The 24565-nt window shown below is 52.8% G+C and overlaps 5 protein-coding genes across 5 annotated transcripts; 3 read left to right on the forward strand and 2 right to left on the reverse strand.

The window, feature by feature from the left end:
• Positions 1 to 275: 275 nt before the first annotated feature.
• T069G_00786 (cys/Met metabolism PLP-dependent enzyme domain-containing protein) lies at positions 276 to 1523 on the reverse strand (the record flags this gene model as incomplete). The annotated part of the gene is made up of 1 exon (XM_056167996.1): positions 276 to 1523. One exon carries the CDS (start codon positions 1521 to 1523, stop codon positions 276 to 278), a length of 1248 nt encoding a protein of 415 aa, XP_056033312.1.
• A 3243-nt stretch (positions 1524 to 4766) lies between these two features.
• On the forward strand, positions 4767 to 6477 carry T069G_00787 (fungal zn(2)-Cys(6) binuclear cluster domain-containing protein; the record flags this gene model as incomplete). The annotated part of the gene is made up of 3 exons (XM_056167997.1): positions 4767 to 4835; positions 4984 to 5231; positions 5277 to 6477. 3 exons carry the CDS (start codon positions 4767 to 4769, stop codon positions 6475 to 6477), a joined length of 1518 nt encoding a protein of 505 aa, XP_056033313.1.
• An 807-nt stretch (positions 6478 to 7284) lies between these two features.
• T069G_00788 (brix domain-containing protein) lies at positions 7285 to 8316 on the reverse strand (the record flags this gene model as incomplete). Its single annotated transcript, XM_056167998.1, has 2 exons — positions 7285 to 8224; positions 8303 to 8316. 2 exons carry the CDS (start codon positions 8314 to 8316, stop codon positions 7285 to 7287), a joined length of 954 nt encoding a protein of 317 aa, XP_056033314.1.
• Positions 8317 to 9039: 723 nt separating this feature from the next.
• Positions 9040 to 11081, forward strand: T069G_00789 (tetratricopeptide repeat domain-containing protein; the record flags this gene model as incomplete). Its single annotated transcript, XM_056167999.1, has 4 exons — positions 9040 to 9210; positions 9303 to 9886; positions 9944 to 10888; positions 10943 to 11081. 4 exons carry the CDS (start codon positions 9040 to 9042, stop codon positions 11079 to 11081), a joined length of 1839 nt encoding a protein of 612 aa, XP_056033315.1.
• An 11504-nt stretch (positions 11082 to 22585) lies between these two features.
• T069G_00790 (helix-loop-helix DNA-binding domain-containing protein) lies at positions 22586 to 24196 on the forward strand (the record flags this gene model as incomplete). Its single annotated transcript, XM_056168000.1, has 3 exons — positions 22586 to 22739; positions 22808 to 23812; positions 23871 to 24196. The coding sequence occupies 3 exons, from the start codon at positions 22586 to 22588 to the stop codon at positions 24194 to 24196; spliced, it is 1485 nt and encodes a 494-aa protein (XP_056033316.1).
• Between the last annotated feature and the right edge of the window lie 369 nt (positions 24197 to 24565).

Below are 24565 nucleotides of genomic sequence, written 5' to 3' on the forward strand. Positions count from 1 at the left end.
ATAACAAATAGATTAGCCCGCAATTGGGAAATCACATTCACACGCCGTATCATGCCCAGCTTGGTATTATTGCCAAGAACTGCTTTTTTGTCCTCCGCCCCCATCGTAGCCTGGTTTTCTGACCCTTCCTGTTGTCCAGGGTTGGTAGAATAGACCTTGCTTTTTTAACGCTGCTTTCCCACCGTCTATAAGGTTTGATTGAAAACGCTCATGACTCATCCAAAGACCAAAATAATAAAAATAGGAAAAGAAAACTAATGAAAGGGAGTGGTGAATTAGATGCCGTTGGTACCGTTGGTGCCCTTGGTGAAGGAGACGGCGAGCTCCAAGGCCTGGAGCACGTCGTTCTTGAGGTCCTCGGCGTCCTCGACACCGCAGCTCAGGCGGACGAGGTCGTCAAAGACGCCGACGGCCTCGCGCTGGTCGCGGGGGATGCCGGCGTGGGTCATGCTGCTGGGGACCTCGCACAAGCTCTCGACGCCGCCCAGGGACTCGGCGAGGGTGAAGATCTTTGTGACCTGGCAGAAGCGCTCGGCAGCAGCGTGGCCGCCGCGGATGCGGAAAGACAGCATGCCGCCGCCCATGCCTTCGCGGTGCTGCTTGAGGGCGATGTGGCGGTGGGGGTGGGAGTCGAGGCCGGGGTAGTTGACGGCGATGACGTGGGGAGAGGCCTCGAGGGCGTGGGCGACGGTGGTTGCGTTCTTGCTGGCCTCGCGGGCACGCAGGTGCAGGGTCTTGAGGCCGCGGTGGGCGAGCCACGAGTCAAAGGCCGAGGGCACGGCGCCGATGGCGTTCTGGAGGAAGCTCAGGCGGGTCTTGAGGTTGTCACTGTTGAAGGCGGCGACGCCCATGACGACGTCGCTGTGGCCGTTGATGTACTTTGTGACGGAGTGGACGACGATGTCGGCGCCCAGCTCCAGCGGGTTCTGGACGTAGGGGGACAGGAAGGTGTTGTCGACGACGACCAGGACGCCGTGCTTGTGGGCGACGGAGGCGACGGCGCGGATGTCGACCAGGCGCAGCGTGGGGTTGCTGGGCGTCTCGATCCAGATGAGGCGAGTCTGGTCAGTGATGTGCTCGGCAATGTCGACCTCGATCTCGGGCGTGAAGGTGACCTTTACGCCGTGGGCCTTGGCCACCTGGGTGAAGTAGCGGTGGGTGCCGCCGTAGACGTCGGACACGGAGATGACATGGCTGCCGGCCGCCAGGCTCTGCAGGATGGTGGCCGTGGTGGCGCTTCCGGAGGAGAAGGCGAGGGCATACCGGGCGTGCTCCAGGGCGGCCACGGCGGTCTCGAAGTTGTCACGGTTGGGGTTGGACGACCGCGAGTACTCGTAGATGCCGACGGGCTTGCCCACAGCCGACTGGGCGAATGTTGTGGACAGCGAGATGGCCTCAATCACAGCGCCCGTCGCGGGGTCGATGGGGGCGCCGGCGTGGACGGCCAGAGTGCCAAAGGCGTGGACGGGAGTCGGGGGCCGCTGGGGCGTGGTGACGGGGTCGGAGGTCACAGGAGGAGACATTGTGTGTGATGTGATGGTTTCGAAGTTGTGTGAAGTTTTGTGTGAAAGAGGAATTAGAATTGGGCGGTGGTGAGAGAGATCCGAGTTGATCTTCTCAATCGCTCCCTAGGTGTAGTTTTGGAGGGGCTGATTTTTTTTATGCAGGGTCTGCTTTCTTTATCTTATCTGCGGCAGCTCGGGAGATCCTGGAAAAAAGAAATCGTGAATGCAAAAGTGCCCGAGTGGAGATGACGTTGTTGGTTCGATCTTGCGACGCGAGAACAGGCTCAACACAGAATATATTTATCAGATTCTTCACAATTGAGGAAGAGGTGATCGGGAAGAAAGAGGCGTTTTATGTGGACACGGGCAGATTTCTTTTTATAAAAGAGCCAGCAACCTCGAAAGGAAAAAAAAAAAAAAAAAATTATTACTCCACTTCAGGGACGAGAGCAAGACAACTCTAAAAATGGTGTCATCAGCCGGGCTGGTGGGTAATGCGTCACTGGCTTCGTTTCGGGGGGGCGTCCTGTAGGGGGATAGGGAATGGCGAGCCAATTCCGAGGGGGGAAGCTCGACGCCCTTTTATGTAAAAACGAAAAACAAAAGGTCTACTCCGTAGATGGCACGCAATCCGTCAAATTGCTTCCCGCCCTTGCAAATCACATCATCGTGCTCGAAACAGACGGCCTTTGTAATACGGCCTGGCCCCCCCTAGCATAGTAACTGTATGTAAGCCACGGTTCAATTGCTAATATGGCGCCGCATTTCGAGATACTTCTGTGTCATGGCGTATGCAACGGCCATCGCTGGCCTCCGTAATCAGGAAAAGCCCGACCGACATCCGCACCTCCATTACAACAAAGCTGTTCTGGTTCTATTACCAGTCGAGTAGTATTTGTGTCTTTGGGGTAAGTAGCGGCGGTCACAGGTACCGATGGGATGCGACGCAATGCGATGGGGCGCGAGTTACTGATACCTACCCTTTGCGATTCCGATCTGTCATTCAGCTGGAATCTCACCGCCCCCTCTAGAGTCAATTAGATCATCAGTGCTCTGGGGGAATCAATCAACCACCCCTCGTTTTTGCTGTATGTACTGTAGGCGATAGGTGAGTTATTCGATCCGGTTTCCGATAACCTGGATGTATGAGAACCGGCGTCTGGCGCCATTGCGACACGGCGTTTTCAGCACGGCGTTTATCCCCAACTACACATCACCCAAAAGTATAACACGGGCTTTGAATCGCGGAGTTTTGTACAACTCGGGCCTCTATCGTAAGACAGAGCAAAACTCCTGCGGTAATGAGTGAAGCCGAAGATAAGGCCATTATTTTCACCATTTCTTGTCTCGCTTGAGTCTGTTTCAAAGCACGAATCGTTGGGGGCAGAGCTAGCAGGATTTCGATATCGGCCAGCGCCGGCTCACAAACTCGCACCGAGTGGAATCTCTTATAAATCATTTTTATTTCACAACAAGCGACTGTTTGACGAAATGATCATGCGGAAAGGGAATTCCCCACGTCGGCAATGCTGGTGTTACATGTATGAGTTTGTCTGTACCTAGGAAGTATTCACGTGGACTGTCTTGAAGCATTTGGCCAAGGGCTGTTGGGTGAGACGTACCTTTGCGTGCTTGTGCATGTGCTTGTTGCGAGTCAATGTTGACCTACGACACGCACCGCTATCGCCGGATCCTGCTGGCATGTCGGAGTGCGGACCTTGCATTTGCAGTAGAGTGCATATCGTATACATGTTACCTGTCCTATCTCACAAACGGGCAAACAAACAGAAGGTGAGAATCCGGCTGATAAGCACATTCATTTATTGATGTGATACGCACCCCATATCTTTGATACGACTGTGTGAGCTGGCATCCCACAAAGGTACTTAAACATGCGAGTACGACCTCTCGCTGACCAGGTATCGGGTTGAACTCTGCAGGTTACTCTGCTCGCTTGACAGTACATGTACCAGTGCATACGCTCCGCATATGCCTCCATAGCCTAATGCCCGGGTTGGTAGGTCCTACGAGAGAGGTAGGTTCTAGGGTCAAGTAGCCTAAAGGAGAAGTTCATGGAGTTGACTATTTTCTTCTTCTTTTTTTGAAGCTTTTTTGTGCTATCGATTGAACTTGGCTACTAATCGAGGCACCAGGGGCTATCACTAGGGGATAGTGCAACTAAAATAGAGCTCGACAGCCCTCTCATTCATCAGGGTTAGCACTGCATATCTTTGGTGGTCAGTCGACCCTTGAAAGAGGTTGCAGTGCGTCGATCCCGGCAGCTAGCCGCTCACCATCCGCCATAATCTTCGAGAGCATTCCGCGCTTCTGACTAGAGATAAGAGATAACAAATGCATTGCCATGATTTGGCAGCCTTCCATCAACTGACAGTCTGACACCCATCGGGAGGAATGCTGCAGCTTGTTCCTGTCTTCTCCGGTCCATCCACACACAACACGCCGTCAGTACTCCGTATTTACTCCGGTACCTGTTATTTTACTCCTTATATGGGGTTCTGCTAGGGCTTGCCAGACGCTTGCTTGTCGTTATTTTGGAGCCGCGAGAACTGCAAAAAAAAAAACTCCAATGGCAATCTCGCTAATCGTGGCTGCCGCTCATTAAGCTTGTATTGCTTTGCTTTTTCCGGGAATAGCAGTCAATCCCATCTCGTAGCCCTCGCCATGTCCTCCGTAATCTCACCAGATACGTCATCCTTGATCCTCTCTCACTCACGCGGCTGCAGCGCAGGACCGGCGGTAGTTCGACCACACAAAAAAGACGGCCCGGATGCCGCGGGTTATTAGCACCTGCTTCGGAGAAACGAGCGCCCGACCCATTGCACAGGAGCATCCCGTGTGGCAGTGCTTATTAACCAAAAGAGGCTCATGTTCTTCTGCTGCGCCCTCGTACTCGTAAAAACATCGCCATGCAGGCACTCGCCCCTCCAGACATCGATATCCGGGTGCTTGAAGCAACTATCCGTCATCGGTTTTAGCATCACGTACTACCCTTCATTTTTAGCTCCGGCCTCCCAGGCGCTTCCAGCTCCAGCACATCAACTTCGCCGGATGCTGCACCATGCGCATGTAACGACCCGGAAAACCACGTCGGATTTCGCGATCTATCCCCTACACACCATCTAGCGACCACACGCCAGCTCTTGACAGGCCCGCGTGGGCAATGCCGCCTGTGCGTGGCGCATCTAGAACCCTTGCTGCACGTATTCAGCGACGTCAATACTAAATTCCTCAACTCTCCTTATGCCTCCCAGACGGTCACACAAAAAGTCGCGCGCGGGGTGTCGGCGATGTAAAAATCGAAAGATCAAGGTAAGATGGAAGAAAAAAATCACTGGGGAAAAAAAAAGTCCCCGACAATTCCCACCGCTTTCCCTCTCCGACTTCCCGAATGAGAATCTTCTTCAGCGGTCTTGCGAATACACCAAACTAATGCCGCCGGCCTTTTCCTTTTGAATAGTGCGACGAAGTTCATCCACGCTGCGGAAATTGCTCCAAGCATGGCGTTATGTGCGATTTCGAGAGCCGCCAAGTGCTCGATGAACTGCATACACTTCCCACCCCGGCCACTAAGAGTCCCCAGGCACCTGTGTCCGCGCCGGCTTCAGTGAGTCCGAGACCCATGACGGCGACGGCGACGACAACGACAACTTCGACTACGATTGCGCCTACGACAGCGCCAGCGCCATCGACAACAACTATGCCCACGTACGATAATCGTCGAATATCCCCTTCGCGGCTTTCTCCCCCTAGTACGGTCTCAACGCCATCGCTCACGCTACCATCCGTCCCCATCACCACATCTATGACTAGGCAAGGGGACAGGCTCCTGGAATTTCAACTATGGCACCAATACATCACCAGCACATCCAAGACTCTCGTCATGAATTCTCCAGCTAGTACCGACATTTGGCAGAAGGATGTCCCACGATTCGCCCTTGAGGGACGGACCTACCTGATTGACGCAGTTCTCTCAGTGGCAGCTCTACATTTGCGCTTCAAGAACCCCGATGACAAAGTCATGATTGAGGCCTCCCATGCATATTCTGCCTCTACCTTGGCAGAGTATTGCCGCTCATTAAACAAGGGCATTACGGCGGAAAACGCAGACGCCCTGTTCCTCACCTCATGTCTCATTGCATTCCAGGCTACTGCGTCTCGGCTATTTGTCAAGGAGGATGGCGACCCGTCGGATCCAAGTGAACCTCATCGTCGATATGCATTACCCCTATCTTGGTTCCATGCTTTCCAGGGCGTCAAGACGATTGTGGCTACGTCGTGGCAGTGGATCCGTAACAGTGCCACTGTTAAGGTGGTCATTGACTCTCAGCCGGGCTTCATGCTTGACCTGAATCCGCTAGGCCCAGACTCCTTCTTTGGCCATCTTCTCGATGACTTGGATGAAGAGCTGGAACAAGAAGACGAAGCCAACAGAGCGGCAACTAACCAAGGTTACTTCCATGCCGTCTGTGTTCTCAACTGGGCCCACAAGAACCACTACGCTCCTTCAGCATTGGCCCTTCCATCAACCGTTTCACGGCGTTATGTTGAACTTGTTGAGGCTAAGAGGCCTCGTGCTCTAGCTATTCTCGCCTGTTTCTTCGCGTTACTCAAACGTATGGATAACGTGTGGTGGTTAGATGATGTTGCTCGCCGAGAGGTTATGGGTCTTGTGAGCCTGTTTGAGACGGGTTCGAAATGGTGGAGGCACCTTGAATGGCCCATCCGCATTGCGCTGTGGGATGGAGAGGCTGATGCCATCCCGGCCGAGATATGGGGCGTGGAGCGCAAGGAGAACCCTCCCGCCGACACAAACGTCCCATCCGCGGAGACGATACTGAACCACATCGATCTTATGGCCAAGATGATGGATAGGGCCCAAGGACCACAGTCAATAGAGTCGATACCTGTGGTGGGTGATTTAGGTGGCTTGGTTCCTCCGCCTCTTGACTAGTCGTCTTTGAGCCCTGCATCTCAATCAGAGTAGCCGTTTCAGAAACATACGGTTGTCGTCTTATTGTGGCTGTTTCTTCTTTGGTTTCCCCCTTGTTTTTTTTTTTCAACATGTTTTGAGAACCCTGGTTCTTCAACAGTGGCGGCGTTGGTGTTAAAGGTAAACACGAAAAAGATGTACCACCATGGATTTTTTTTTTTGATTCTTTTCTTCTTCCTTTTCGAGAGGACTTCTTTTTCTCTTCTCTTTTGCCATTGTTCATCTTTACTCCTTTTTATATCCCCCCTTTTTATACTTGAAGCGTGCTTTAAGGTCGCTCCTCACATATATCTTTTATTGGCGAAGCGTTATTTGGCGTTGGGAAAGGGATGAATGGACAAAGACGGTCTGATAATGGGGTTCGTGGCTAAGACTCCTCGGAGCTAATTGTTTCATGTTGATACGGGAGCGACACGACACATAATACTCTCAGGACTCGTAGTGAGTTCTTGACGAACGTTGCCATGTTTTATTAGCCTTTGGGATTACAATACTGCTTGTGAACGTGTTGGGATGTGAATGTGAACGTGACAATGAGTGAATGCGAATCAGTTAAGAAATGCCAGTGCTTGTGAATCCAGACCCATCATTCCATCTAACTGTGATGCTTTGATAACAAATCTCAGGACACTATATAGCAGTAATTGACAGAGCCGACTATGAAGCCACCCAAGGCGCCAAACTCCAATTCCAAGGATTTAACCACACCAAACATCTTCTACCCTCTCTTTTCTTTTCTTATGACATTAGACTGATGTGTTGACCGGTTCATTTCTTCGCCTTCTTAGGTACTTCCTCCGCGATAATATCCTCTGGCTCGATTCCATCATCACGAGACCTCTTCAAACCCTTCATTTTCCTTGTCTGCAGCTGGCCCAAGTCTTGCTTGCCCAAGTGTACACGACCAAGCTTGTCACCCATGGAATCCATGGTAACGTTCTTCTTTGTCCGCTCCTCGACGCCGCGGGGCTTCTTCATGGCCTCCTTGAGCATGGCCTCGTCTGCCTCCTGCATTCGTCCGACCCGGAGGTCCATCCGGGGCCCGATTTCCTCCACCTCGACGCGGGGCAGCTTCTGGCCGCTGCGCTTGGTGCTGATGACATAGACGCGGATGTGGATGGGGGGCTTGGCGTCGCCCTCGCCGGCGGTGTCCTCTGCGGCGACGGAGACGATGTACTGCAGGCCCTCGACGTCGATCTTGTCCGAGGGCTCGCCCTTGAAGAAGTCGAGAAGGAAGCTCTTTGCGAGGGTGTACTCGTTGGGGACGGGGCTCTCAAAGGCGCTGCCGGCGAAGAGGATCATGGGCCGCATGCCAATGGCGAATTTCTTGGTCTTGAACTGCGAGATGGAGCGGTAGCTCTCGTTGTCGAGGTACAGCTCCAGCATGTCGAGCACCTTGTGGCTGAACGTGCGGATAAAGGTCAGCGAGTGCGGGCGCTTCTTCTGGGTGCTGCCAAAGACGAAGAGGCTGGCGTCGTTTTTCTCGGAGAAGAACTCGATGGAGGCGGCGTCCTCGAAGGGGTGGATGGGGTTCTTCTTGGTGAACTTCTTGGAGAGGGGCTGGCGCATGGAGAAGAGGTCGTTCATGGCGTCCTGGACGACCTGGGAGCAGTTGTTGCCGCGGAGGAAGAGGCATGTCTTGGGGTTCTCGACGGCCTTGGGCTCGCGCTTCTCGAGGGCTCTCTTGGAGCGGGCGTTACGGGGTTTTCTGGGGGAGAAAGGATTGCGTTAGATTTGCTTGTTTGGGATTGTGTGGGCGACTCGGGGAATATGTTGGAGAACTTACACTTGACGAAGCATTGTGAGATTGAGCAATGGCTTGTAATTGCTTTTTGTATGCGAATTACACTCCAAGCGGCCGAGATGCCTTTTCTGATGAGCGAAGAAAAAAAAAGTTCAGGTAGCTTATCGATAGAGCCGCAGCAGCAAGCAGCAAAGAGCACCGCCACAACTTAGCCCAAGCACATGAAAACCATTTCGATCACTCAAAACAGCACCGCCACACCTGTCCCGTCCCGTTTGTTGATACCCCACAGTCACGTGCAGCCCCTGAACTCCTCAGCCCCCCTCCAATCCCATTGCTCCAACAACAGATTGACGCTTACCAACCCGGACGGACCGGCGATAGCCTCGGTAGGCGCCTGGCATTTCCCCACACAACAAACCCAGCCCAGCGTTTCCTCCTGCAGGTGACGTGCCTGGAAGCGCCTGTTTAATTCTTTTCCCTTAAGCTGGAGCCGCTGTAACTGCTCGTCCTTGCTTCTTCCCGGCAAGTGCGTCTTCTTCTCGTGTCCACTAGCCAACGTTTGGCGCATCACAGCCGCGGCAGAGCCCAACTGATTATCACATCCTTGGTCACATCCTTGGGTTGTTGTCGATTCGCCTTCCATCCCCTCCATCTAATTTCATCCACCTCCAACCTCCCGCCCCCAACCTCCTTTCTCCTTGTTTACAACAGCAAAAACAACAACAAACGACCATCGATCGATAGCTCGCGTGCGCATACCACATACCGTCGCCAACATGTCGTTCATGGGAGGCGCAGAGTGCTCGACGGCTGGCAACCCCCTGAGCCAGTTCCAGAAGCACGTTCAGGATGACAAGACACTACAACGCGATCGTCTCGTCGGCCGAGGACCAGGTGGCCAGCTGGGAGGCTTCCGCAGCTCGCCTGCCAATGCGCCCCAGGATGAGGTACGTGATTTGATACATGATCAGTTGTTTTGTTTGTTTACGTTGACTTGGGATGCGCATTACTAATACGTGATCTGTCCCTGGCATTACAGATGATGAACGGTTTCCTCAATGGTGGCCCAGGTCTTCAACAAGAGTTCCCAACCTTGCCAGGCGGGCCCGCTGCCCACCTGAGCGCTGCCCCTATGGGCCCTTCGCCTGCGGCATGGGCACAAGACTTCAACGCCCAGCCCGGCATGGACGTCGTGCTCCAGGCATCGCCCAGTGCCCTCTTCAGCCCCGAGGAGTTTGCGCGCTTCCAGCAAGCCAACCCTGCCGCCGCTGCAGCCATGGCACCTCAAATGCGAGGTGACATGTCTGCTGCGATGCCCCAGCGATCAATGATGGGCATGGGCATGGGCATGAATATGAACATGATGGGTATGGGTATGGGTATGGGATATGCTCAGCCTATGATGCAGCCAATGTACCAGCAGCAGCAACAGCAACCCGTTCAACAACAACAACAGGACCTAAAGGGCAAGGGCAAGATGGTCGAATTGGACGACAACAAGTGGGAGGAGCACTTTGCTCAGCTCGAGCTCCAGGACAAGGAAGCGGCCAAGGAGGCTGAGGCGAATGCCGCCGAGAAGGAACTGGAAGACATGGACAATAAACTCCAATCGGAGACTAATGAGTTTGGTGACTTCGAATCCATTTGGAAAGGAATCCAGGCTGAGACTGCTGCTGCTAGGTCGATGGTGAACGAACAACAATACTTTGATCAATTCGATACCGAATGGGGCCAGGACCTCATGCCCGATCTCAACGGCATCAACGACTGGGGACGATTTGCTGACCCCATTGTCGAGAATTACATGTTTGAGGAAGAGAACATCTTCCGCGAGCAGAAGAATGCATTCGCCGAGGGTGTTCGAGTTATGAAGGAGGGAGGCAACTTGTCATTGGCAGCTTTGGCGTTTGAGGCTGCCGTTCAGCAGAACCCAGAGCATGTTGAGGCTTGGGTATACCTAGGCTCGGCTCAGGCTCAGAACGAAAAGGAGACGGCAGCTATTCGCGCGCTGGAGCAGGCCTTGAAGCTGGATCCCAACAATCTCGATGCCATGATGGGTCTGGCTGTTTCGTATACCAACGAAGGTTACGACAGCACAGCATACCGAACCCTCGAGAGGTGGCTGTCCGTCAAGTATCCCACCATCCTGGATCCCGCAAACCTGCACCCTGTCGCAGATATGGGATTCACCGACCGACAGCAGCTGCATGACAAGGTCACCAGTCTCTTTATCAAGGCTGCCCAGCTTAGCCCTGATGGCGAGCACATGGACCCCGATGTCCAGGTGGGATTGGGTGTGCTGTTCTACGGAGCAGAGGAATACGACAAGGCCGTGGACTGCTTCCAATCTGCTCTTCACTCTTCCGAGCTGGGCACGACAAACCAGCAGGAGCAGCTTCCCCTGCTCTGGAACAGACTCGGAGCTACGCTCGCCAACAGCGGAAGATCAGAGGAGGCCATTGCCGCGTACGAGCAAGCTCTGTCCTTGGCCCCCAACTTTGTTCGCGCCCGCTACAACCTGGGTGTGAGCTGTATCAACATCAACTGCCACCAAGAGGCAGCCTCTCACTTCCTTGCCGCTCTTGACATGCACAAGACGATTGAGAAGTCTGGCCGCAGCAAGGCGTACGAAATCTTGGGCGACGGTGCTTCCGGTCAGGTCGACCAGGCTCTCGACAGAATGTCTGCCCAGAACCGAAGCAGCACCTTGTACGATACCCTGAGGAGGGTGTTTACGCAGATGGGCAGGAAAGATCTCGCAGACAAGACGGTCCCTGGCGTGGACCCGGACATTTTCAGACCAGAGTTTGAGTTTTAGAAGGCTTCTCCTTGCTTTGAGCAGTCCTTTTTTGGCATTTGGTTGAAACATGAGACATTATTTAGCGCAGTGATGATGGGGATGAGACGAAATGGTCTCTTTGGCCCAGTTACTTTACATTGACACAACTTGATAAAATTGTATTTATGATGAGCATATACTTGGAAAGAAGGAAAACAAGGGGGGAAGCCTAATGAACAAAGAGCAAATACATCGTTTGTTTCCCTGGGAGTATAATTAGTTTAGGATGTAGCGGGCATGGGATATAGGACTTTTACACAGAATATATGTTGGATATGGAGATGTTGACAACGAGTTTGATGTAGATGGATTCTCTCTCTATACACGTCATATTCAAAGACATTTTTTTCTGCTTAGGCTTACAATATAAGGACTGAAGAGATGCTCATATGTAAGGGGTGAATACAAAAGAGTTGCAAAATGTGATTCTCATTTGCGCCAGATGATCAGCTGGGGACAGATTCACATTCATTTTCGCATCATCCTTGTCCATGTCTCACTCAAATCACAAAACACATATCTCCTTTCTAAGATGGAGTCTTTCATATTCACGGCAGCTTTTATACATTCACGTTGTATCCATGTGCCTGCATCTCTAATACAAAAAGGTTCTATGCTTCATTAAAAGAAACATCTTGCAGGTTTGGTTCAGGCTCTACTACTTGGAAGGAGTTCTGTGGGAGTTCCGTCGGAAAACTGAGAGACACTTTTTCTTATCATCTTCCCCTTATTGTTAAATACTTTTGCTGCTGTGCTGCTGCTACCACTACCATTACTATCACGATGTTATTACTACGCTTCTCCATTGAACTTCTTATCTCATGCTTTTATGAAAGAGCAAACATGTGACTGGGTAGTATAAGTGCTGCCGCCCGTGTCACGCCAATGGCCACGGAGAGATCTAGTAAGGCCTCACCCTCACCTCCTCAGAGTAACAAAGAAGACCCAGTTCAATCTCATTTTCAAATAGTTCACGCTCATTCACGCTCCGCAGAAACAAGTATCTTGCACATTATTCAATAAGAGCCCACTCTGTACAACCCCATCAGGCAGCCTCACCGCTATAAAATCAAGAAATAAAAAAAACAAGGCTCTAAAATGCTTGCTTCTCTGTCTCAGTCGCAACATCATGGACATACCCTCTTCCCCTTCCCCTCACTTGTCTGTCGTACTTGCTCAATTCTCCCGCAGGATCGGGCCAAGCTGCCAGAAAAGCTAGCATTCCCAATTCTTGGGCCTTGGGTAACCCAGTCCCAGTCTCATCTAGCAAGCAAAACTTGCACGCCCCCCTCGCCTCGCCTCCCATCTTTTTTTGGTACTCGTACATCCTCCTACTCCTCCGTGTCTCTGGTGCCGCCGCAGTGGCTCCTTGCTTCAAGACACATCCCCCTCCCCTCCGATCTTCTGTCCACAAGTGGCAGAGGAGCACATTTCGCAAAGTTTTCCGCGGAGAATTCCAGTGCTGGGAGGGGTACGTAGATCAAAAACGTAATTATTAGTTATTGGCTTCGCGAAAGGCCTAGAATGTCCTTATAATGCGGGCAAAATAAGAACTCGCTTTAAGGTTTAGCCACCAGAGGGCCGAGAACCGAGCAACAACGAGGCGCAACGACAGCCGTAGAAGAGAGGGCGAAACCGGCCAACAAGCAAACATGAAATTTGTCCACTAGCCCACAGTTTGCCGAATGGGGGGTGTTCCAAGCAGTCTGTTTCTCTGTCTGCTTCTGAGACCCTGGCGACTGGACTGGGTCGTCATAATTTTGACTCGGCACAGTCTCAGATCGTTCGCCGCAAATCAGACCGTCGTTAATTGGTCACGGGGAGGCGTGACGCGAAGAGACGGGTGACATTCCCCCTCTCGGGACGAAGGACATGTGGCAGAGCGGGAGAGTATGCTCATCAAACATCTCTTAAATGACAAATATCATTTGCCGTGCACGGGCTGCCGTCTTTTGACACGGGATGAGATGGTGGATGGGTACTGCATCGGGAGCCTCACAGCTCACCACAGCCCGCTCCAATCTCTGTACAACGGTTCACCCAAACCAAGCCAAATCAAATAGTTTAGTTGGCCAAGGCCGGTCCGTGTTTCACAGGCGCGCGGTGAGGCGGCGCCACCTCGAGAAAGCAAAGGGAGCGCGTGGGAGGTTTGTGAAGCACTGCATGCCAGCTATATCCTGGGCCTCGGGCCGGGAGGCTCCTGTGATATCACCACTCTATCAGCATCATTACCCCTGTACTGCACGATTCCAATCTCAACCTCGTGTCTGACGGCGCCTCTGTGCCGTCATCCTGGGCCGTCAAGATGGCCGGACGGGAAGGATACACGTCAATGATATTGGCCCGCGTGAAGTGAGCGGCTGAAATTGTGACCCTTGTCTCGGTCCAAGGCAGCTGAGGGGGGAAATGACTCTGGGCGTGCTACTAGATGCCGCCCCAGCTCTCTGGAGAAGCAAATATTGTCCCCAACCAACAACATCTCAGCTGTTGGCGCATCTTGGTGGCATGCAGCCGCCAGATTAGTTCCTATCGTTGCCGGAGCCGGTCGATCCATCTGGCAGTAATCCTGGACATGAATCCACCTCAACTGAGCTAATTTGTAGATCTAGACTCGGTACATTAAGCTTGTTCCCATCAAGGCACTGCTATATGTGAGCTCAGACAAGCGTGTAACGACGGCACAAGTATGAGAGCACTCAGTGACGAAGAAAGGCGCGAGTATTTGTTTGGTCCTCTTCGGATGCTAGTGTAAGTCCCTTTTATCGGCCCGCCTCTGAAGCATATTGCCAGCTAATATATCAGCCAGACTGCTCATGAGTACCTTGATAGGTTATCCCATAGCCTGGAAATAAACTGCCATCACGTATCTCTACGACTGTTTTGTCACATGTAAGACCTTCTACTGTCCGAGAACAGCAGTTTGGGCAACCAAGTGTATACGGGTTCAGTGGTGGCTTTCGACATCCGATCCCGCACTTCTTTGAGACAAACAGCCAATGTTGATCTCTGCTATGCAAATACCAAAATAAAGGCACAAGCATGGACCTCTCTTCGGATGTCGTGAGCTGGGTTGTATGTAGGTGGCGTGCCGCACAGAGTCACGGTGGCCAATGGAAAAAGCCACCGCAAGGGAGCCAGGACGATGCACTGCGGTGCCTGACATCACGGCTTGATCTGATAATCCATATGCGGATCAGGTACCGGGGATCCTTTCCAAGCCCTTTGTATCGTAACCCTTACATACACGGCCGCATATTACACTGTGAGTATCTGTACGCTTGTTCGATGTCGTTGGGATCCCGATTCATGGCTACTACACGCTATTGGAGGACCAGCGTTACATTCAAGAAATGTATAGGTGCGGCTCCGTGCTGTTTTGCGGGTATCAAGGCGTGGTGCCATTCAAGTAGCAAAGGGCAATAAGCCGCAGGCCGCTGTGATTGCCCCATTCGGCTTGCTTTTGGCCATGGCACGATTATGATGATGGACAGACCACGTCTCTTACTTACATCTAGCTACCCCGTACTTGGCCTAGGTAGAGCCGATGTAGCCGGCGCCTTGATCTAGAATCGATCTGTGACGAGTCTTTTGATTGTTGGTCTTGATGCGATAGAGAAAACTTTAACGACGAGGAACGTAACACGCATTGAAGCAAGTACTCTATACTTGACAGCCTCTTGTATCTTGAATCCAACGGGTAGAGGACACTCCGTATTAGTTGGTCGAGTTGCACCCTCTTAGGAAATTAAAAAGCAATAAAGCGGGTTTGCCATGAGCACAGGCAAAAAGATGGGACGAACAACATGGCAACGGCTTGATCTGCTGGAGCCACTTTAACAGGTGGGCTTCCGTGCTCGGGACATGGCCGAGGGTAGCCACTGATGGAGGACACCAGTAATCCGTTCAGTTCAGTTGTGGGCGTTTCAAGCGTAGCAACGCATGGATTGCCAGGCCACCCCTTTGCTGGCAGACGCTAGGCCGTTGGACAGATCACCTCCGGAGTTGCTTTTGCGGTCTAGAATGCTGTGCTTCTGCGTGCCGGCCATCGATCTTGTAGTTTCCCAATTGGGATAAAAATTTCCTGCAATATAGGTCCATTCGCTGGCAAAGCGCCCAGTACGGCCCCATCTTTGTCGTTTATTTGTATATCATACGCGGGGCGATTGTCACGACTACTCCGTACGGTACTCCGCATGCAAGCATCGGTGGTAGCAGTACGAGTGCTTTGCCGGAGGTAACAACGCGCTTCTGGATGGCGGTATTTTATGCTCCGTCGGCTGGCCTCGCAATAGGCGGTATACGAAAGCCATACTCTCAAGAGATTTGCGTCGTTGGGTCGCAACAAGAAACTCGACTATTACAGATTGGAGCCAATTTGCTCAAGTCTTATTATTTCGTCATTTCTTGTGGAAAATTGGCATTAAAATGGAGTCTCTTTGTTGGGGCCCTTTGCATGCCTCGTTTCCTCGTGATAGATGATTGACATCCTAAGAAGCCCTGGGTAGAGTTAAAAATGCTGTGAAAACCGTACATAAGTATGAGTGTGGAGTTGAACCGCTTGTATTTCAAATGGTGGTGAGGCAGATGCTGAAGAGGATGCTGCTACTTGTGCGAGTAGTCTATGCTTCAACTGGCTTCAGCTTGCTTCGTGGTCCAGACTTGCGCAAGACTGAGAAATCAAAGGACGAGGGTAGCATCTCCGGGGGTTCCTATCTCGAGCAAACCGCTCACCGATTTTTCCCCAACATGACAAGCAGCTATGCTAATCCATGGAGGAGACGTAGGTATGAAGTGTATCCTGCGCCTTCTCGACGAGTTAGCCGTCAAGTGCCGACCCGATGGTTGAATCTTTAGTGCTGGACAATATGGAGCTCAAGCGCTCGTACATGCAGTAGGCGACAGCCCCGGTCGAATTCGCTTATCACGAACAGAGGCGCTTGTTAGCCTGCGCATATCACTTCTGAACGCATTCATTGTCTCGGCGGAGAGAGCGGGCTGCGGATGATCACCACGTGGGCGATTCCCAATGGCTTCCGCACTTGAATTGAATTGGTAGGTATCGTCCTGCTATATCCGCTATAGGCGTCCTTGAACTTGTACAAGGCATCGGAAGGTCAAAGATGCGCCCGTTCTCTTGATTTCGCTCAGATTCCCTCTCTGTGTGCAATTGTGCTTTTCGACGCTTTGTGCAAGTGTGGAGCATATGAAATGCGCTGACGTTCAATCGTCCTGGTTCTCGATTTGTATATATAACTCTGGAGCGACTGATGCGAAATTCTTGGATCATCCCAGGAAGTTTAAGCTTGCTAGCACCAATATTTCAACTTGGCAAACCGTCTCTCTGGGCATTTACACCTGGGCTAATGAGCCGTCGCCTGCTTATTGGATTGGCGTGCATTTTGCCACTTGCCCTGGTAGCCGCGTAGCGGCACGCTTATGGCGGTAGTCCTCGTAGTAACGGAGTGTTGGACAAGCCCCTGGCGGTTCAATGTTGAAACGTACGCCATTATAATAGTTGAGAAACAAGAAGGGTCGTACTGTATTACTCCGGACACTCATGAGTTTCTGTTGCGTTGAGCTAGTAAAGAAGTACCAATGGACACAGCCATAGAAGCCACCGGCTAATACAGTTGTTGGGATCGATGGCTGATAATGATACATGTAGCTGGCGCCTGGGCGTTCGATGGAACAAGGTGATCCTTCCATCTGACATACGACTGCCGGTAAGCTCTCATGAGGGACTGAGTTTGGCCGGTGGATCTTGTAGGAGTTGAAAAAGAATAACCTCATCTACTTCGTACCAACCCATGAGAAAAGTAGAAGAACGAGCGAGGCAGCATGAGGGGATGAGTGAGAAACCCAGCGACTTGCTTGGTGAACCGGGTACTCGTAAGTGATGAACCAAAGGGCTTTCTTTCCCTTTACTCTCCATAGCGATCGTTCCGACTTCATTTACTGCTACCGTACTGTAACTCGAGCATGGCTTGCTTCGTATTTTTTTTTTATCTGCCTTCCGGGCTGAGCTGGTACTGTTAGGGCTGTGCTTGGACGGATGGTTAAACCACCCAACCACACCCCGTTCTGGCTCGAACGGGCTGAACCCAAAGATGAATAGCGCGGCGTGCCTGAGTAAGTCGTGCAGGGCATGCTAGACTGCCGAGCCACGAGGTTTTTTGGCACTTGTTGGTCTGGTGTGGCACACGCTCCATCGTTCCATTAAGCTTCTGCCACCCCATCAGCGTCGCTTTGTCGTAGACGTATGGCCGGAGGCGCGCCGTTTTGTTAGTGAAGGCCCGCCGCGTGCATTCCCTTTCGTTTGATTTCTGGTACGAAGCATCTCATCTAGCGCCATCCCGAGGCGGCGCAGCAAAGGCGTTGAAGAACATTCCAGCCGGCCTCGAGTTATTCTGAACTTGGTTCGCTGGCATCGAAACCCGGCTTGTCCCTTGGCTTCTTCCGCGTTGCCTTTCTCCGGGCGACTTCCGCTGCCTGGGCTTACAACCTCATGCAAAAGTACGAACTTGGGCTAATGGCGCGTGTGGAGGACGTGGAAGCCTAATTGTCAGCACGAAGCGACTTTTTGCCTTGTAGAGTTGTACAAGTAGCCGTGATTTTGGACGATCCTCTGCTGGGGCTCAAGCTGGTATCGATGAACCACCAACGTTCCCCATTTTGCGTGGCTTGTTGGTCAGCAAATCCACCCCCCGAACGCTCGCTATCACCGGTTCCGACTTTCTATGGCCGATATCCCTCACGCCAATTAGAGCGGCGGCCGAACGAGTCTCACGTGGCGGCGGAAGATCGCGCATATGCACCTTGGTGTGGACCTGTGGACACACCAAGTCAATCCATCCACAGCGGCACGAGGAACCCTGGCTTGGCTTGCCCCAAGGGCTGCCATTCTAGCCAGTCAAAGTCGACCAGTCCTCACCCCTCCTCGCCCAAGTTCGGGGTGATGAGAGGCGGCATTGTTACGACCGGGTTCTGGAGGATAGCGTTAAAATGGCAGAAAGGACCCTCCACGGACATTGCAGGGTCTTCTGTTGAGTGCCATCCCTCAGAAGGCGGTTTATGCCGTCATCACTGAAGGGCTCACCCGTCACACCTTTTGACGAAAAGGAGCCGTTCTTGTCAAGACCTCGGTGTCCATTCCGGCACGCATGGCAGGGCTCATTCTTGACCAGACAAGCTGGAGGATTTTGCCACTGGCATACAGGTCACGTTTTGGCAGGCTGAGGGGGAACCCTTGGCGGGTAAGAACGTGTTTGCGCCCGCCCGACGGTTTGGATGCCAAAGGGGCGTGTCTATAATCATCTGGTATGCGAGCAGCAGGATGGTGAAGGGACACCCAACCATGGGCCATCATGGCAAGTTTTCAGCATCTTTCTCTGTCGCTGCCTCCTTTGCTATATTGGTTCGACTCTTTGCTAGCCCAGGAGAGAATCAATAGCTGTCTATTGGCCCCTGTAAGGCAGGGAAGCCATTAGCCTCTCTTCATGTGATGAAACAAATCGGTTGTTTGGTGCTACTACCAGGTGGGAGTGCACAGTATGAACATTGTTTTGCACACCCGCCTTCCTTGCCAGGATCTTGGTTTTCCCAGATTCGTATTGCTGTGTTCGCGGTACAGCGCATTGAATGCTGAAATTGATGGCCAATCTCCCCTTGAAATCTGTCTTCTGTGTTACGTTGCTAGTGTTTGTTTTCTCCGTGTCCCTGCTGGCAGCGTGTGAGCTTGGAGCATCTCGTCTGAAATTGGCCGAAAGCAGCCTTGCCCCGGAACCAACAGGCGAAATGAGGGTGTATCATGTGAAAATGGAGAAGTTGGGGATATACTGTAGCTGGAGAGAGAAATCGGTTAGTTGATAGATTGCGCCTTATTTGGTGTGGGGAGAGAGAAAGAAATTCCCGTCGTGTTGCTAGTTTTAGTTGTACGGGTAAAAAGCAGATGCAGTCGATGGCTAGATTCGAGACTGGAGGGCAACGGGTGCACTTGCCTCGGGAGGAAGAGTACATACCTTACCTTGTCCACGGTACTTGTTTCGATACTGTATACCACCTTGATTGCTTGTATGTCCGAGATGAATGCGCACATGGATGGGACCACGAGGCAAAGGAACTTTCACGGGAGAAGCACGAGGCTGTTTTGCTTTCTTCAATTGTGCCCATTTTTGAAATTCCAACCACTGTGCCGTTGTACTTTGTACTCTTACTTCTGCCACCTTGCTTGTAATACTGCCGTATCACTACCGAACAGGCTGACGGGTTGCCTAATTCAATCTTGTCTCCTTAGAAGAGCATTTACCAAACCGGCCTCAACCCGGCCTGAATTCCTCTTACTCATCGCCCACGCCGGCCAGGAACAGTCGGGACACGTCCAGGAAAAGAACATTAACGTTTCGTTGAGTGGAGGCCCCGAAGTTGGTTTGCCAGCATCCCCAAGTGCCGCCCAGGGCGAAACGTGTCGCAATGTAACTTAGCCTCGCACCCATCGGCGATTATAGCCAGACCCCCGCCCTTCAAGATCCATGTCCCGTATCGAATCCTAACCCAACAGGAGGCAAAAAGCGCTTTTCAACACGTGCTTTGCAGCTGGCATTTGGGCTAGTAAGTAGAGAGACTTACAAGGTGGTGCGGATGGGTGGACATGTTCAAGCTTGCCATGTTCAAGCTGGCCATGCCTCGCCCTGTGTACGGATACTGTCAAACTCCAATTCGCAAAGGACCTATAAAACTACGGAGTATAGGTCTACCTACCTGTACAAAATTAGAATGATAAGTCCCAACTAAGCCCAAGACGTCCGCCTGCCTTTGGCAAGGTTGGGGCTTGTGTGGTATCACCAGAGAAGCAGTACGACGCCGCGTGCAGGAAACGCCCTCGCACATGGACACAAGTTCGTCCAATCCGTCCACATGTGCCATGTACTCGTACCTGTACGTGCCTGGGCGCGTCCGTGCGGCTTCAGAGGCATTGCTTGTCGTTGTATCCGGGGGCCACTGTAATTATTGCGTAGAATGCAACGGAGCACACGAGGCAGTAGCCTGGAGATGCTTGCATCGAGCTGCAGTAAGTACGGCGAGTGTTACCGTCCCATCCCATGGACCAGCCAGCCAGCCTGTTGACTCGATTTGATAGCATCTCCGACAGCGCCGTACCTGTACCTGTACTTGCAAGTTCCAATTGATTGTTCCGTGCCCTGCAAGAGAGAGCTCAACTGCTATTTTCGTAGCCAAGTACATACAGTAGGGCACCTTGCAAACTGCGTGTGCTAGAGCCTCCGCGGCCGCACACCAGGATCACAGCCCAACTACTGACCGCCATAACTCATAGCTGCCTCTTGCATCCCCGTTTATTCTCAACATTGACGAAATGCCCGGCCAGTGGCAGTGGACAAGATGGACAGTGGCTCCGTGGCGAGACAAAAGAGAGTTGCAAGGCTTTTCAGCTGGTGCCCTCTTGCTGGAGCCACCGTTCAATAGGCCACTAATAGTATTGTGCGTAGCGTGCAGCCATGCAAGCCCAGTTATGCCACAAGCTCGGTTGCCGAGCGTGTTGGCCTTTCGATCCAATGTCTCTGTGCTGCTAGAGACCTGGAGGCTTGCGAGGGCGAGATTCGTCGCCACCAAACGACCCCGTTCCCCGTCCGGCCTGCTCTTGGTTCTTGTTTGAAATTTTTCCACGGCCGTGCCGCAAGCAGCGTTCGGTCTCGGAAGCACCGCGGCCTGCTCGTACTGTACTGCCACTAAATATAACGTGATGCCTCGGACTGGCCAAAAGTACGGGTACCAGATAGTCATCCAAAGGTAGCAGTGGCAGCAGAAGATAGAGAGAGACAGAGAGACAGAGCCCCCCCCCTGGCTGGCTCACCACAGGCGCTGTGCTGCCAGATCTAGATGGCAGAAGGACACAGCGGTATGCTCCCGGTCGTGATTCAAACATCCGCGTCAGCCCACAGGGAGGTGGGCCACGGGGGTGAGCGTATCGTCCGTCAGTCCTGGTGGCTCTCGTGCGCACGAGTTGCTAGTTGCTAGCTGCAGTAGTACCTGGTTGCCTGCATTGCATTGACTTCTGCTCCCAGTCTGGAGTAGCACGAAGTCCAGACGGCATGTATGCGGTACTTGCAAGTCTAGCACTGCTTCTGCCTTTCGTCTTCGCTCTCCTCCTTGGGTGCCCAATCGAGGGTGACTATGCTCTGTCTGTGTATGTCTGTGTCTGGTACCACCAACTGCGGTAATCTGTGGCTCCTCCCCCCCCTCCTCTCCTCGCCGAGATATTCTCGGTGGTATTAGCCTCAAGTCTGGGCACAGTATTGTGGATGATGGGTGATACAGTATGGACAGCCCTGCCAGCCCCCGGCCAGCGAGAAACCCATGTGGATGGCCTCTGATCTGGGAGATGGTATGGTAGCACAGCTGCCAACACGGGCTACCTCAGTTTATAGTGTAAATGTAGTCTCGATACTAGCCCGCCAAGTACTGCTACCCCCGTGCTCCCTGGCCTCAGTCCAGCAATAGACTCGCAAGTACGCTATACTCGGGCATTGGCTGCCCTGGCAAGCCTGGCCGCTCTGGTCCGTTGTTGCACGCGCTCGTACAAGGTACCCGCTGTGGATGTCGCTGCGCTCCCCCAGTCCTGGTCTCAATCCCAGCCCATGCCCCCAATTCCCCCCCGTTTCCCCCGTGCTGTTGTCTGTGTCTGTGTGGATAGTGGCTAGAGCAAGTTGCAATGCGCTCTTCGAGGTCCGGTTGGCTCTGGAAAAGGTACCTGCGGCTTCGAGCACTCCCCATTCGTCCCTCTGACGGACCTCTATACTCGCAGGTATAGGTACCTCCTAGTTCTTCTCACACCCTGAAGCCCTGCGGGTTGGTACAAGCCTTTCCCTAGTCCTTCCCCTACATTTGCAGAGTACCTCGCCTATCCAAGCTTTTCTCCGATCCCCTCCCCCAAAAGTCCAATTCCAAAATCTCACATCCAAAACTTGCCTTGGCTCTCTTCTTCTTCTCCCTCTCCCCCCCATCGCCATTTCATGCAAGAGCTTCTACTTTATACCCCTCTAAGCCTCTTACCACAACCAAGTCTATCTATCCTCTACCATTCAGTCTCACTCATGCCTGGCGACAGTTTCCTCTAGCCCCTCGTGTCTGCTTTGTGTCGCTCGCGCCCTCTTCTTGTGAGCGAGAGCTTCGCTTCGCGCTCGCTTGCCAAGGAGCCTGCATTCCCGCCAATTCCTTGCCCGTGTTTGCTCACCACCGTGAGAAACCGAACATTGGGCTTCCCGTCCACTCGATACAGCGGCGCGGCTTCCTTCCCATCAGCTTTGCCCTGCCACTCCCTCAAGCCGGTGTCGCCGATCCTCCTCTACGTCGAGTCTTGTTCCTTGCTCGATATTCCTTGAGCAGCCGGCAATATCCAGGCTTCCTCTCTACAACGCTCGACTACAAGTTCCTTACGCGATCGTCTCCAAGGGCGGTTAATGGCTAGAATGGAAACGCAGACACAGCAGCGAATGCTGCCGAGCAAATCTGCTGGACTCACCAACATCCTCAACAGAGACGAGCGAGCCCCTTCGCACGCCGCGCCTGCTCCCCAGCTACGCGATTCTGGATTTTACTCTACCCACGAAACGTCGAGTAAGCGTATGTTGCCCTGATTGAAATTCCAGAGTGCCTCCCTCTCCTTGTTTTGCTCACCATTCGCTGAACAGATAATTCAGCAGCATCTTTTACGGTTACTGGACTCAGCCCAGCCGGATCTGGTTATTCGTCCGTTGACAAGACACCCTCCCCCGTCGCCACCAATATGATACCCCAGGCCATCGTCTCCCCAGCTGCGAGCAACATGAGCGTAGCCTCGATGGTCTCCCCCAATCCCTCCAATGTGGATCGAAGATTCGATCGACCAACTTCGCTGGACACGGCCAGCATTTCAGGGGCAACCCTAGGAGAAGGGCTTGCTGCCGTTGCAGGTAGCCGGCGTGAAAGCGTCGATAGCAGAATCAACCAGGGCTTTAGTGACATGCGTCTGGGAGGCTCTGGCTACACTAGCAACAACCAATCCTCGTCCTCTATCCAGAACACTCTACACTCTCAACGAAACCCCAGGCCCAATTTCGAGGCTCTCGCTTCGCACCGGATTTCCAATGGATACCAGCCCAGCGTTGACCGAAACCCAGAGCCCACCAAAGTCAGCAGAACAGCTCCTACGATTACTGGTCCTACAACCGGGCTCATCGCCCGTGCAGCCGAGCCGACTAAGGGTCAGGCCTGGGCTTTCCCCGAGGAAGAAATCCAAAGAGTTGACCAGAGGGCCAGTGCCCACCTTGTTAACAACCACTCGTCCTATGATGTGTCTCGTCGCAGCAGCGTTACCGAGTCCATTGCTAGCAGCCAGTTTACTACCGAGTCGAGGCTGCCACCGGGTCAGCGCAGGCTCGACGATGGCTCCGAGTTTTCGCGCATGAACTCGTCCGAGTTCCCTCCCGTACACCACCATACCATGCAGCACAAGCAGCTGAGCGATCTTCAAGCCGAAGAGAGCAACGGTGCCACAGGTTCCCAGCCCTACAGCAGAACCCCTGAACTGCGGGTGAGCCACAAGCTGGCGGAGCGGAAGCGAAGAACCGAGATGAAGGAGCTGTTTGACCAGCTTAGAGATTTGATGCCACAGGAGCGTGGATCCAAAGCCTCCAAGTGGGAGATTCTTACCAAAGGTTCGTAATTTGCTAATATTCCCCTTCCTCTGCAAGTGACTAACAAAGCCGCTGCTAGCCATTGCCGAGCACCAGAGACAGCTTGACCACATCAGGGTCCTTCAGAATCACTATAACCAAGCGATGACTGAGAACGATCTGCTGCGGCGAGAACTGTCAGGAATGCGAATGGAAAGCTCTCAGTATATGGGCCAGCAGCCACCGCCTCCGGGACCCGCCCCTCAAGCGGCTCCTTACTCATCCGATCCTTATGCGAATGCACCCCGGACCGAGCTGCCGCCTCTCCGGACCATCAGCAACGGCATCCCGAACGGCCCGGATTCCATGACGGGTGTTCAGTATGAAGCGCCGCGAGCCAACGGATATCGACAAGAACGGTACTAGGGAACCGTGCTGGGTGGCCCCACGCCTTGCTTTGATAACACGCAGGGCAGCTAGGCCATAACGCGATACTCATCTATGCCTTCAACGCCATGATGCTCATCTACGCCTTCCATGTCCTTCACCCATACCCACATGATTGAACGAATATGCAGAGAGAGAAAACGACGACGACGTCTTTAATACAGCCCAGTTACTCTGCGACTAGATATACCGGATGGAAACACCAACAAACCTTATTCCCCAACAGACCAATGTTTTGAAGCCTTGGCTTGAAACTGTTTGTTTTATTAGACCTTTGCTTTTGGGTTTTTTCACTTCTTCCCTTGGGTCTTAACGTCTTTCTCTCGAAGACGGTTGTATAATTGCGGC

This window comes from Trichoderma breve, chromosome 1 (genome assembly GCF_028502605.1).
Source record: "Trichoderma breve strain T069 chromosome 1, whole genome shotgun sequence".
Taxonomy (NCBI): Eukaryota; Fungi; Ascomycota; class Sordariomycetes; order Hypocreales; family Hypocreaceae; genus Trichoderma; species Trichoderma breve.